Below are 15,101 nucleotides of genomic sequence, written 5' to 3' on the forward strand. Positions count from 1 at the left end.
ACACACACACACGCATGCACGCACACGCACATAAAGACACACACACACGCACACGCATGCATGCACGCACACATAAAGACACACACACACACACTCAGTGATACACATAGAGACATACAGACACAGCACACAGACAGACACACGCATACACACACACATGGACACACACACATGGACACACAGAAATGGTCATACAAACACGGGCACACACACACACACACACACACACACACACACACAGACACAGTCACACACAGGCAAAGACACAAGGCATACAGACACAGATATATAGAGACACAGGCACACATGCAGAGATACATGCACACACATACAGGTGCAGACACACGGAGCAAACAAACAACATAGACCCACTGTGTTGGAAGGAACTGCAGGTGCTGGTTTAAACTGAAGATAGACACAAAAAGCTGGAGTAACTCAACGGGGCAGGCAGCATCTCTGGAGAGAAGGAATGGGTGATGTTTCAGGTAGAGAGTCAGAAACTTCACCCATTCCTTCTCTCCAGCTTGGTTACTCCAGCTTTTTGTGTCTATCTTCAACATAGACCCATAGACACACACACTGACAAAATATGCACAGAAAACACACACACACACACACACACACACATACTCACATACACACACGCACACACACATACACGCATGCACACACACACACACACACAAACACAGGCAAAACACACAGACACACTCGCAGGACAAAATGCTGAATAATGGGTGTCAGCAGTAGTGGGCAGGTGGGACAGACTTGGCTGCATAACTTTATCCCTGGAGGAGAGAGCACACACCATAATTAGAGCAACCAAGACAGAATGTGGGACCAGCAGATATCTTCCCAGCTGACGGCATCTTCCTGTCTAATTCTTCCACAACCTACGCTCCTCTCTGAGTCACAAGCTGCAGATGATGTGATGTGATGAGCCCCACGCCTTGTTTTCAAAAATACAAACAGAAATGCCAGCTCTGAGACAAACACCAAAGGGTGATTCACATCTTCCAGAGACTGTGTTCATCTGAAAGGCCAGAGATGAACATTCACTCTGAAGCTGGGCCACAGATGGTGCCAGCCCCGCTGCATAGGTCCAGCAGTTTCTATTGTTTATGTTTGGTGGGCACCACAGTGCCACAGCGGTAGAGTTGCTGCCTTACAGCACCAGAGGCCTGTGGTTGATCCTGACTCCAGCTATTTGTACGGAGTTTGTACGTTCTCCCTGCGACCGCGTGGGTTTTCTCCGGGTGCTCTGGTTTCCTCCAACACTCCAAAGACTTGCGTGTTTGCAGGTTAATTGGCTTCGATAAAAAAGTTGTAAATTGTCCCCAGTGTGTAAGATAGTGGGACTGTAAAGGGTGATTGCTGGTGGCGCGGACTCAGTGGGCCAATGGGTCTGTTTCCTCTAGCTGCGGAAGGGCTGTGACTCTAAGGTCTAAAGAGGTTGAGTCATAGCAACATGGAAAGTCCATCCTCTCTCTTGTACTGTGTTAGCTGACTGCTTTGTGCTTTATAATCAGAGGGAAATTCATCCAAGTTCCCAATCCCCCAGCAGTGCATCTGTGTGAATCTTTAACTGAAGTATCTGCCATCTTCTACACCTACAATTATACAAGGTCCTTTAACAATTATGGTCATGCAAATAAGCGTTCCCTTTCTCAGCATTGTGTGGACATCTTTGTAAAACATGACATATTACGCTTGAGCAGCTTACAACCCAGCGGTATGTCTATTGATTTCTCTAATTTCAAGTAACCCTTGCATTCCCTCTCTCTCTCCATCCTTCCCCCACCCTAGTTGTCCTCTTAGTTTCACTGTTTGTGTCCCTTCATTATCACTTTCTCCACAGCCAACAATGGACCTTTGTGGGCTCGTTGTCCATCGGTGCCGGCTCTGATTTGTTTTGTACCTTTTCACGCCTCTAGTCTCCCTCTCCCCTGATGCTCAGTCTGAAGAAGGGTCTCGACCCGAAACGTCACCTACTCCTTTTCTCCAGAGATGCTGCCTGACCCACTGAGTTACTCCAGCATTTTGTGTCTATCTTCGGCGTAAACAAGCATCTGCAGTTCCTTCCTTCGCATTACCTACTGAGGATTAAGTTGAAATAATTGAAGGACCATACGTTAGACCACTCCTAGCAAGTTACAGCCATTGAAGAATGATTCCTCATTGAGTGAATGTTGCTTCAAACAAAGAGATAAACTGTTAATTGAGAACAGCTCTGAACTAGCTCTGTGAAAGAGGTCAGCTAAGTGGGGTTCCTTTTTACGTCTAGGCCGTTTGCATTTTGGAATTGATGCCTGGCCTGTAAATACGGGTCCTGATTTAAGGAGGAGCAGCAGTAACATCTGCATTCCATTTTTAAATGTTATGTTTAGATGAAATGAAACTCAATATTTAACTACCAGTACAAAGTAAAAAATTTGTCTGGAGCAGTCTTCTTATTTCAGATGTGAAAACACATTCATGAATTAGAGCCATACCTGGGCCTTAGAACCATTTGTATATTAAAGCAAAGACATGGCTGTTCTCCAAAATTCCACTGTCGTTACAATGTTTTGAAACAGCCTCCAGTAAATGTCAAATACATTAATATTTCTGTGTAAAACACAGTGCTGGAGTAACTCATCTCTGGATATACTGCCTGACCCGCCGAATTACTCCAGCACTTTGTGTGTTTTGCTCCAGATCCCAGCGCCTGCAGTTCCTTGTGTCTCCCTCTCAATATTCCTGTGACCATTTTGAAAAGTGATTCAGTGCAGTATATTCTTACTAAGGAATATTGTCCCATCTAAATTATCACTAGTAAAATAATAGGATTGGGAAGCGAAAATTTATAAAATATTTTGCAATTCTATCCTGTGTGTAATTACAATACTTATGTAGGTGTGACAACCTGTAATGGGCAATGTATTAATTATTGATAATTAAATAATTCTGATCATATCTGTGCCATAGTGGAAATAGTAATGTAATAGTCTTAGCATTCGCAAATATCAATGTATCAGCCCTCCTAAAAAATAATCATTATCGATTAGAAATAGCAACAAGGATCCAAAGAATTAGAAAAACTGGTAGCAACATGGATAGGAAAGGTTTAGCGGGATATGGGGAAAACGCAGGCAGGTGGGACTAGTGTAGATGAGGCATCTTGGTCGGCATGGGTAAGTTGGGCCGAAGGGCCTGTTTCCGTGCTGAATTACTCCATGACTGTATCACACAATACAAATCACACCAAACAGAATAGAAAAGGAAGGAGAGGGAATTCCTCTGGGCTTTACCTCATTGCTAACCATTGCCAATTCACAATGTAACATTAATTTAGAAATATATTGCAAAACGGATCATATATTTCATTGGTTTCAGATTCCCCTTGGGAGGTTGGAATTTGAAATCGAGGCTGATGTTTCCGGTGCAGTACGAGTGATGGTCAGAGCTTTTGACTTTCCAATGTGGTATTTAACTGTCTGCTCTATCCTAAATCACACCTCTGATTAACCTTCTGAAGTGTTTAATTTATTGTAAACCACTTTGGGATGCTATGAGGCCAAGAAAGGTGCTGCTTGAATGCCTATCCTTCTTTTTCTTCCATTTATTCCAAGTGCTACGTTAGTCTAATGGAGGGTCCTGACTTGAAATGCTGTGTTGTCCATTAAAGTTTAGGTTAAGATTTATTATTGTCACGTGTACTGAGCTACAGCGAAGAACTTTATTTTGCATGCTATCCAATTAAATCAGATATTACACATAAATACAATCAATCCAAACTCAAGAACAGTAGAAGATCCAGAAAGTCACCCATTCCTTTTCTCCAGAGATGCTGCCTGACCCGCTGAGTAACTCGCTGAGGGGCGGCACGGTGGCGCAGCGGTAGAGTTGCTGCCTTACAGCGAATGCAGCGCCGGAGACTCAGGTTCGATCCTGACTACGGGCGCCGTCTGTACGGAGTTTGTACGTTCTCCCATTCATTTTCTCCAGAGATGCTGCCTGACCCGCTGAGTAACTCCTCCATTTAGTGTCTATCTTTAAGTACAATAGGTAGACCAAAGTGAAAGATACATAGTCCAGCTAGATTTACTTGTGGAAAAGAAGTTTAAAAAAGTAGGGTGATTGTATCGGAGATAGTAGATCCTCCTCTGGGACCAGCATGCCAAGAGTTGCCACGGTTTGACGCCATCTTGGCATCCTTCCACAGAGGCCGCCTGACCCACTGGGTTCTTCCCTCAGTTTGTTTTTTTTGCTACACTGAGAAATGCACTTCATTTTTTGATTACAACAAATTTATTTTTAAATTGCTATTTTTTGTTGCTGACAGAACAACATGAGTGTGATGCTCTTACAATAAACGCACTGGTTAACCTATCATTCACAGAATGTAAACTGTAATTAAAAACACATTTAAATACTGAACACCGGTGTTACTAAGTATAACATGATGTAGGAAAATACTGACTAACATATCAAACTGGCATAAAAAAGCTTTACATTAATTTTATGTTGGGTATGTTAAGAATATCCTTACCAACATCTGAAAAATAATTATTACATTTCAAACTAAAATTTGAAAGTTCTGTAAAGTTGTTGAAATTGTGCAATACTTGTACATGCTAAATCAAATCAGATACTTCAATGAGTACCCAGAGAACAAATAGATGGCATCTCTGTTCATGTGTTAAGTATGATTGGATGGATAAGATGTATTTACTACCTAGCGTGTTATTGTTGCACTGAAAATAAGAGTTCTCCAAATTGTTTATATTCCTGGAACAAAGAAGCGTGGGAAATATGTTTTACACTCTTGACTGCTCCAATTGTACCAAGAAACAGAATGTTAATGGAACTCAGATGGGCACAAAAAACATCTGTGGAGGCAAAAGATGAGTGTCGACATTTTAGGTTGAGACCCTGAATCAGAACTGAGAGCAAAATGAGAATATACTTTACTGAATATACAGCACTTTATATTCTGTACCCGCTGGAGTTTAGAAAGATGAGGGGGGGGGGGCCTCATTGAAACTTGCGGAATAGTGAATGGCCTGGATAGAGTGGATGTGGAAAGGATGTTTCCACTAGTGGGTGAGACTAGGACCAGAGGCCTTGACCTCAGAATAAAAAAATGTACCTTTCGAAAGGAGATGAAGAATTTCTTTAGTCAGAGGGTGGTGAATCTGTGGAATTCATTACCACAGATGACTGTGGAGGCCAAGTCAGTTGATATTTTTAAGACGGAGATTGACAGATTCTTGATTAGTATGGGTGTCAGGGGTTATGGGGAGAAGGCAGGAGAATGGGGTTGAGGGAAAGATAGATCTGCCATGATTCAACGATGGAATAGACTCGATAGGCCGAACGGTCTAATTCTGCACCTATAACTTATGAACTTCCACAGATGCTGCCTGACCCACTGAGATCTTCCGGTGTTTGGCTTTTTTGTTCCAGATTCCAGCATCTGAGGTCTCTTTTGTCTTCATTCACTTGGAGGAAACTATGTGTGGGACAAAGAGGATTTAACTTAAAAGGACACAAAGTGATGGAGTAACTCAGCGGGTCAGTCAGCAACTCCGGAGAACGTGAATTGGTGACGTTTCAGGTCAAGTCCCTTCTACATTCTTGGACATAAATCAAGCTAAGCTGTGCAGGTTAAATAAATCTACTGACTTTCATTGGTTTGACCTATATATATAAGTAACATCCACATGAACACAGTAATGGAATATTGTTACTTAAAGAACTGCTTTATTACATTAAACACCTTCACCCAAAGAGATGGGCAGAACATTAGAGGAAAATTAAAGCTGCTTTAAAGAACACATGATTAGAAAATGTCTTTATATCTGTACGGGATTCGATCGATTGAAAGATACAGTATGGGAACAGGTCCTAGGGACTACGGAAACCCTGCTGATCGCCCATTCACACTAGTTCAATGTTGTGCCATTTTTGCATCCACTCCCTACACAATAGCGTTAGTTTACAGAGGCCAAGTAACCTACACATCTCTGGGATGTGGGAGGAAACCGGAGCACCCGGAGGAAACCTTCGTGGTCACAGGGAGAACATGCAAACTCCACACAGGCAGCGCCCAAGGTCAGGATCTATCTCTAATTTTCAGCGCTGTGAGGTAGCAGCCCTGTCGGCTGTGACTGTAAACTGCGGACCTACCTGTCTGCTCTTTCCTACATCACATCTCTGATTAACCTTCTAAACTATTTCATTTAACCTTCTGAACTAATTGTAAAGCACTTTGGGATGTGTTTGGCCAAGAAAGATGCTACTTAAATGCAACACAGTAGTTATAGGTAGGAAAAAAAACTGCAGATGTTGGTTTAAATCGAAGGTAGACACAAAGTGCTGGAGTAACTCAGTGGGTCAGGCAGCATCTCAGGAGAGAAGGAACGTTTTGGGTCTGAAGAAGGGTGTCGACCCGAAATGCCACCCAATGTTGGGGCAGTCCAGAACCAGGGGCCACAATCTTAGAATAAAGGGGAGGCCATTTAAAACTGAGGAGAGAAGGAACATTTTCACCCAGAGAGTTGTGAATTTGTGGAATTCTCTGCCACAGAAGGCAATGGAGGCCAAATCACTGGATGAATTTAAGAGAGAGTTAGATAGAGCTCGGGGGGCTAGTGGAATCAAGGGATATGGTGAGAAGTTGGGCACAGGTTACCGATTGTGAATGATCAGCCATGATCACAATCAATGGTGGTGCTGGCTCAAAGGGCCGAATGGCCTCCTCCTGCACCTATTTTCTATGTTTCTATGTTTCCTGAGATGCTGCCTGACCCGCTGAGTCACTCCAACATTTTTTATCTACAGTAGTTATAGGACTGATAGCAACAACCATGGTTTACAAGTTCAAAGCAAATTGATAAACTGAAAGTGCTGGAGTAACTCAGCGAGTCAAGCAACATCTCTGGAGGACATGGATAGGCAACGCTTTGGGTTGGGTCATTGCACAGTAAGGGGTAACTTACAGAGTCCAAATAACCTGCAAACTCACATGTCTTTGGGATGTGGGAATAAACCAGAGAATCCACAGGAAACTTACTGTCTGCCGTCACAGGGAGAACATGCAAGTTCCACACAGACGAGCACCCGAGGTCAGGATTGAACCTAAGTCTCCAGCGCTGTGAGGCAGCAGCTCTACATCTGCACCCTTGTGCCACCCTTATTTCTTTCTTAATAACTATTACATTTATTTTAAAATAATTTTAACCTCTATCCTATCAGTAAGATGCAGCAGTATCAAATATTGTGAGTTTTTAAAACAGTTAACATTATAATTGGTTAACGTAGTCTCTGGTCCTTGCTGCCTTTCTATTTTTAAAACATACTTTCAAGTTGACAGCTGTAACATTTTTTAATCTTTGAAGATCCCAATAAAGTTGAAGCCAAAAGGAAGTTCAGCTTGGATGTTCAGCCACCTATTGACGCAAGCATTTGAATTGCAATTTCCATTTGTACTTTTTATAAAGAGATGCATAAAAATCAAAGTCCCTTATGACCCACCAGTTTGGTTCTAATCGAGCGGATTGTCAATAATTGTCACTCAACCTTCTCGACTTTTAACAAGATCACTCCAAAGAAAGCTCACGGAGTTGCTTGCTGGTCTTAAAGTGGGTTGGTGTTTAGAAAGAGGAAATTGCGAGCAAATCTATTGGGGAGAGAATAAGGACTCCGTGTGGCACGTCAGTCACACTGAGGACACTGGCAAATCAATCATGAGAGTATTAGATCAGGAAGACGCACATAGTCTCTTGCCCACTGTGAGGGAATCTAGAACCAAATGGCATAGGTTAGCGGTGAAGGGAGAAAGATTTTATTGGAATCTGAGGGGTAACTTTTTCACACAAAGGTTGGTGGGTGTATGGAACGAGCTGCTGGAGGAGGTAGTTGAGGCAGGGACTATTGCAATGTTTAAGATGCAATTAGACAGGTACATGGATAGGATAGGTTTAGAGGGGTATGGACCAAACGCAAGCAGATGGGACCAGTGTACATGGGACATGTTGGTCGGTGTGGGCAAGTTGGGCCGAAGGGCCTGTTTCCATACCCTATGACTGTGACCAATCTTTTGCTTCAGTCCATATTAGCTCATGATACCAAGAAGTGTGCTGACCCAAAATATAGCCTGTCCATTCCCTCCACAGATGCCGACTGACCCATTGAGTTCCTCCAGCACTTTGTTTTCCTCGTTCCCCTTGCTGCAATGTTGAGTCTCACCTTTAACAAACTTCCCAGGGGAGTGTGCTTTGCTGTGCATAAGTAGGGAATGGGCTTCCTTTAATAGACTTTTTGTTAGGCATGTGGATATGAGATCATCGTGGACTTGGCTTCATGTTCGGCAGGGACATTGTGGGCCGAAGGGCCTGTTCTTGTGCTGTACTGCTCCATGCTCTACAGGATCAAGACAATGAGGAATATGCTCCAAAAGATGAAACTTTCTGGTGGAGAGACATTTATTTTTGTTGTTGTAAATTTGAGCTGTAGATTCAGTTTTTCACAATCAGGATCTAGAGACAAGGTGTGAATGGGAGGGGCAAGGAGCAAACAGCTCATTGTGGGGGGGGGGGGGGGGTTGCTGAAGATCGCTTGAAGTTTTAAAGTTTTTTTTCTCCGCCAGGCAGGGTCTAACAGTGCTGGGAGGGAGGGAGGGAGGCAGCTGGGATCTGACACAATCTGGATTTCCAAACAGGTGTTACTGAAAGGGCTTCGGGCCATGGGGCCTGTCGCGTCTGATCAAAGCAACCAGAAATACCGTCTAATCAAAATCACGGGTCCCCGACAAACAAAAAGAAAAGCGGTAGGAAAAGAACTGCAGATGCTGGTTTAAATCGAAGATAGACACAAAGTGCTGGAGTAACTCAGCGGGACAGGCAGCATCTCTGGAGAGGAGGGACGGGTCGAGTCGTTACCCTTCCCTTCTCTCCAGAGATGCTCTGCCTGTCCCGCTGAGTTACTCCAGCAGTTTGTGTCGTCTACCATCGGAAAAAAAAAGAGCGGCCTGTTTACAGCACAAAACGTGGAACAGATTTCACCTCGTTAAAACTCGGCAGAACCCTCGTTATCATCGAAGTTGCATTAGGACTGGGTCGCGTTTTAAGGTGAAGGGGTGGGGGGTTGGAAGATTTAACAGGGACCCGAGAGGCATTTTTCCACACACACATGGACTGAGCGGTTTAACCAGAGTTTGGTACTCCAGCATTTTGTGTCTACCCTTGATTGTAGACTGGACGATTTCTTTGCGGGGCTAAAGGGTACCTGATCACAATGGAAGGAGGTAGCTGGTGGTGGTTCCAAAGAGGGTTCATTACTGATGTACATATGTCACTATGTACATTACTGATTTGGACGCTGGGAAAAACAAAATCTAAATTTGCAATGATACCAAACTGTGGTGGTGGGGGGGGGGTTAAACCGCTTGGTGTTTGTGTGTAAAATAAAAATGCCCCTCGGGCTCCTATTAAATAGATGTTACACATCGAGTTTCTCTCTCCCCCGACTCTCAGTCTGAAGAAGGGTCTCGACCCGAAACGTCACCTATTCCCTATTTCCTCCAGAGATGCTGTAACTCCAGCATTTTGTGCCTAACGTAAGAAACATTCAGACGGTTACACGGAATAGGGCAGGGTTATGGGACAAACGCAGGCAGGTGGGACTCGTGTAGATGGGGCATGTCGGTCAGGGTGGGCAGAAGGGCCTGTTTCCACTCTGAACCTCACTAATGGTAAACTCCCAGCGTGGTCTCTCTGGTTCTCTAAGTGACAGGGGCGAAGGGAATTGTTTCCACGCTGTGATACTCTTATGGTTGAGATAACGCAGAAAGACCTTCCCCTTTTATCAAAATGACCCGGTCGCGACACTTTTGTTGCAAATGAACATTAAGGCATTTGTTCAGTGGTTTGCGATCTAAGTCACTATCCTCGTCGATGCTAGAAGTCCTTCCCTCTTCCCTCCGAGTCATGTGCAAACGCTAGCCTTTTTTTCTTTCTTTCTCGGAAAGGGCACAGGTCAGAGAAAGAAAGATAAGTTGATTGATCCAAACAAACTCGAAGGGGGAAACAGGACCCAAAACAAACTCAAGACAACAGTTCCTTTCATACCGGCTTGTCAAGTTCAAAGTATATATTTACATAGACTGGGGATATAAAGACAGTGCTGTGGAGAAGTTGTGCAGGGCTATGCTGACAGTTAGGTCCCCTGTTCCACGACACTATCAATCTGCTGCATTTGCCGCCCAGCATTCCAGTCAACACGATACTGTTTCCTTATCCCTTTACATCCTACCTCCCCCATTTCATCCACTCCCACACCGTGCCACAGACTTGACATCGACTGTCTGAACAGTTCGTCCTGATATTCCCTTGAAAGCCCCGGAGACTTTTGAAACTTGTTTTGAATCACTGCGACAAGCCAACTATTTATTGACAAGGACTCTCTCCCCCCAAGATTAAATCAAGCCGCCATCTCATTGCTCTGCATCCAATTAGATTAGGCAGGTTTTGTAACTTATCCGCCGTCCGACCAAACTGTCCCAGTTACAACACAAGGTAAAAATATGGGCACGCACGTCTTTTAAAAACATTTGCACTTTCAACAATTGTCATATCAAATAAAGAGGAAGACATATACATCAAACGTTGCAAGCTATTTACACTTTCTTCCATTATCATTTTCATGGTAAACATATTAAAAGGCAGATTTTATGCTTTATAACTGGGCGAATTAGACGTTTTGTTGAGGTTGGTTTTAATCCTGATACACAGTTTTGTTTTAAAAATGAGAATAATATAAATCTGTGTCAATTGATAAAACTTGGAAGCTGCTCTGACTAGATTATTCAGTACAACATTATCCTTGTTACAAACATTTTAAACTGTGATTTGATGTTGTGTTTAATATAAATTGAACTGTGCCGCAGTCCCTATTCAAGTTGCACGTTTAATTAACTAAAGGCACGCAAATTCTGTTCACAACAGGTCTGACCTGCCCTTTTTAATATTTCCCCTTTACGTAACAGCAATAAATCAAGTATAGCAGGCACTGGTTCTGCTGTTTAACCCGGGGCATTGGCTTTTCAGACATCGCCATTAATCTGATTGCCTTTTTCCCCCAAGAAGTCACATATTCAAGCCGCTCTCTTGCCAAACTAAAGAAACATTTTATTTTTTATAAAATAGACGAACTCGACGACAATTATATTTTACAAATATGTACAAATGTGCTTCACAAAGCACGCGAAGAGCTACACAATACAAGAGACATCCTGCCACACAGTTCTTTGTCCCACCTAGTGCTTGTTGATCTATTCATGGCTAGAATTAGCTTTACAATGAGGCGAGTCGACAAGCTTCGTGGGTCTCTTTGAATCACCCGTTTACAAATCAGTTCAACTTGCCTGACACTAGCTTGATCTCCATCAGAAAGCAAAATGTGTCATTAAAGAACTTCTGTCGCCCATACCTCTAAGTTCTTTTGTCAGAGAGGGATTCTTTGTAAGTCTTTTATCTGCAGCTGATTGTTGGAGAGAGAGGGAGAGAGAGGGAGGGAGGGGGGAGAGGGAGAGAGGGAGGGAGGGTGGGGGATCTATTGCACATTGTTAAAAGTAGCCCATCTTCGGGAGAATATTGCTCATCGACAAAATACTGAACCTTTTGAAGAGTTGCTACTTTTTCCCTGAAAGTTTCACGTTGAAAGAGCTTGGCCGCCGAGCAGGGGGAGTCCGATCACCGTGGAAGTGTTTAGTCATTTCCAAAAATCACAGCAGAACACACATTGTGGAAACAGGCGTCTCTGATTTCTGATTCCAAATATTTGAGACGCCACAGGTCCCCTCCTATAGTTTAACCTCTCCTTGAACCTCCTGGGCCGTGCAGCCCAGGCCAGCTGTGTCACCAACAAAGAAAACTATTCCACTTCGCCTTTACGCTTCAAAAGGTGAGTCGCTCATTGTGGTTTTGGGGGGGGGGGGGGGGGGGGGGAGGGGGAGAGCTGCCCCTCCTTTTTTTGTTTGGTGTGTGTGGGGCCAAATGTCCCCCCAGAATCTCAGGATGCCCCCCGAATCGGCCCGAGAGAGAAGTTGGGCCAGGTCTTCCAGTCAGACGCAAGTTGGTGGGAGCGCGGGTTCGTATTTCCCGTGCGGTTTCAAGGGAGGGTGGGCCTTGCCGTAAGACCCCCCCACGCTACTCGTTATCACGCTGGCGGGCTTCCTTCTCACCCTCCTCCTGAACCTCTTGCTGCAGATGTTCTGCCAGGACTGCAAGGTCTTGGAGCTCCAGATCCACATCCCGCTGGTGATGCCCACCACAAGCAGCATGAAGATCTTCACCATGAAGATCTCCACCGCTGGGATGGAGGTCCCCATGGTGCAGTCCAGCTCATTGGAGTGGTCGGCCGTCCTGCACTTTTCCTGGGTGGCCAGCAGCTTCCAATGTTCCATGTTGAGGCGCTCGTAGAAGTAGCAGGCGATGACACAGGTGGCGGGCACGGTGTAGAGGACGGAGAAGACCCCGATCCTCACCATCAGCTTCTCCAGCTTGTCCGTGTTCTCGCCGCCCGTCTTCATGACCCGTCGGATGTGGAAGAGCGCCACGAACCCGGACAGGATGAAGGAGGTGCCAATGATCAGGTAACAAGCGAGGGGGATGAGCACGAAGCCGGTCAGCGCGTTTACGTCCATACTCCCCACGTAGCAGATCCCGGTCAGCTCGTCTCCGGCCACCCTCCTCATCACCAGGATGATGATGGTCTTGATGGCTGGGATGGCCCAGGCGGCCAGGTGGAAGTAGCTGCTGTTGGCTTCAATGGCTTCGTGGCCCCACTTCTTGCCGGCCGCCAGGAACCAGGTGAGTGTGAGGACGACCCACCACAGAGAGCTGGCCATGCCGAAGTAGTACAACACCAGGAAGACGATGGTGCAGCCCGTGCTCTCCAACCCCTCCTGGATGACATACAGGTGACCGCTGTCCCTGTCGCAGGCGATGCTCTCCCTCCCCGCGAACAGGCGGACGATGTAGCCCGCAGAGTAGACGCAGTAACACATCGACAGGAAGATGATGGGTCTCTCCGGGTACTTGAAGCGCTGCGGGTCGATGAGGAAGGTGAGGACGGTGAAGGCACTGGAGAAGAAGCAGAAGATGGACCAGATGGCGATCCAGACGAAGGCGAAGCCCTTGTCGTGTGTGGCCCAGTACACGTCCACGTTGGGTGAGCAGAGGGGCGCGCACGAAGCGCTCTTCTCCACCCGGTGGAACTTGTGCGAGTTCTCGCACCCCGACCTGCCCGGACTCTTGGGGACGGGGTACGTGTCCAGCGACCCCCCTCCACCCCCCCTGGGGTGCGGCCTGTAGATGGGAGGGAAGGCGCTTGCTCCCCGGGCAAGGTCGTCCGACCCGTTGCTCGGCGCTTCCATGCAGAGGAAGTTGGGGTCGTTCTTGTTCGGGAGTTTGCTGCAATCCAGCGACTCGGGCCACCTGAAGCTGAACTGCTCCATGATGGGCGAGCACTTGTAGCGGGCCTGCTCGCACATCACCCGGCAGGCGGGGATGGGGATGGACACCTCCTCGGTGCACATGGGCGCGTACAGGGAGCACAGGAAGAACTTGAGATGGCTGTGGCAACCGTACTCAACCAGAGGCGCGAACTCATGCAGCTTGATGGCCGCCTCCCTCTGATCCTCGTGGCCCATCAGGTTGGGCATTCGGGTCATGTTGTAGCCAATGTCCCGGCACATTGGGATGTCTATCGGTTGGCATCTACCCTCTCGCTCCGAGCGCTCCGGGTCCATGGAACTGATGGCCAGGGCCAAACGAGAGAAGCAAGCGGCCAGGACGCACACACAGCCAGCTGTCCACGGCGACCTCATGTCAACCCGCGTCCCGACAAGTTCTTCACCGACCTCCCCTCCCCTCCTCTCCTCTCCTCTCCTCTCCTCCCCTCTCCCCTCCTCTCCTCTCCTCTCCTCCCCTCTCTCCTCTCCTCTCCTCTCCTCTCCTCCCCTCTCTCCTCTCCTCTCCTCTCCTCTCCCCTCCTCCCCACTCCTCTGCACTCCTCTCCTCTCCACCCCTCTCCTCTCCTCTCCCCTACTCTCCTCTCCTCTCCTCTCCACTCCACTCCTCTCCTCTCCTCTCCTCTCCTCTCCCCTCCTCCCCACTCCTCTGCACTCCTCTCCTCTCCACCCCTCTCCTCTCCTCTACTCTCCTCTCCTCTCCTCTCCTCTCCTCTCCTCTCCACTCCTCTCCTCTCCTCTCCTCTCCTCTCCTCTCCTCTCCTCTCCTCTCCTCTCCTCTCCTCTCCTCTCCTCTCCTCTCCTCTCCCCTCCTCCCCACTCCTCTGCACTCCTCTCCTCTCCACCCCTCTCCTCTCCTCTCCCCTACTCTCCTCTCCACTCCACTCCACTCCTCTCCTCTCCTCTCCTCTCCTCTCCTCTCCTCTCCTCTCCACTCGCTCCCAAGGAGTAAGTCACAAACACCGCTCCAATGGACGGAAAGTTTTCACGTTCCCCGCCGCTCGCAAGGCGTGCGCTTCTGGGCTGGAAGGGGGAGAGCAGGGTATGAGGCAGCCGAAGTTGTGCTAGGGAGGTCCCGTCTCCGAACAGCTGAAAATCCACAGAGCTGACCAGCCCAAGGCGAAGCGAAGCGAAGCGGAATAGACAGAATAAACAGCGGCGATCGGTCGTCCCTTGCACTCCCACTGGAAGCTTGTATCGCAGGAGCGTTGCTGCTGTGTGCAGTAGCTTGGCCCAGGTACGAGGAAGTAAATAGAGAGAGACAGAGAGAGGGAGGCAGAGAGAGAGAGAGAGAGAGAGAAAGGGGGCGGTGTTCTCAGTAGCAACTGCAAAGTGAGCTAAAAGGGGGCGGGGCTACAGTGGAAACACAGGCACGGAAAAAAAGAGCAGTCACAGAGCGAGGGGGTGGTGGGAGATGATGGGCATGTTTTGCAAACAACCATCTGCGTCCCGCCATTCATGTTTTGGGTAGAATTCCGACGCTTTTTTTTCTCTTGAGTTTAGTGAATACAGATCCAAATACCGCCTCCGTGTGTGTGTTTGGTGTGTGTTTGTGTAGTGTGTCTGAGTATGTGGTGTGGGTGTG

At 46.9% G+C, this 15,101-nt stretch overlaps 1 protein-coding gene across 1 annotated transcript; it reads right to left on the reverse strand.

The window, feature by feature from the left end:
* Positions 1-11,200: 11,200 nt before the first annotated feature.
* fzd10 (frizzled class receptor 10) lies at positions 11,201-13,887 on the reverse strand. Its single transcript, XM_078421699.1, has one exon. The coding sequence runs from the start codon at positions 13,871-13,873 to the stop codon at positions 12,107-12,109; it is 1,767 nt and encodes a 588-aa protein (XP_078277825.1). The 5' UTR covers positions 13,874-13,887; the 3' UTR covers positions 11,201-12,106.
* Between the last annotated feature and the right edge of the window lie 1,214 nt (positions 13,888-15,101).

Source organism: Rhinoraja longicauda, chromosome 25 (genome assembly GCF_053455715.1).
Source record: "Rhinoraja longicauda isolate Sanriku21f chromosome 25, sRhiLon1.1, whole genome shotgun sequence".
NCBI lineage: Eukaryota > Metazoa > Chordata > Chondrichthyes > Rajiformes > Arhynchobatidae > Rhinoraja > Rhinoraja longicauda.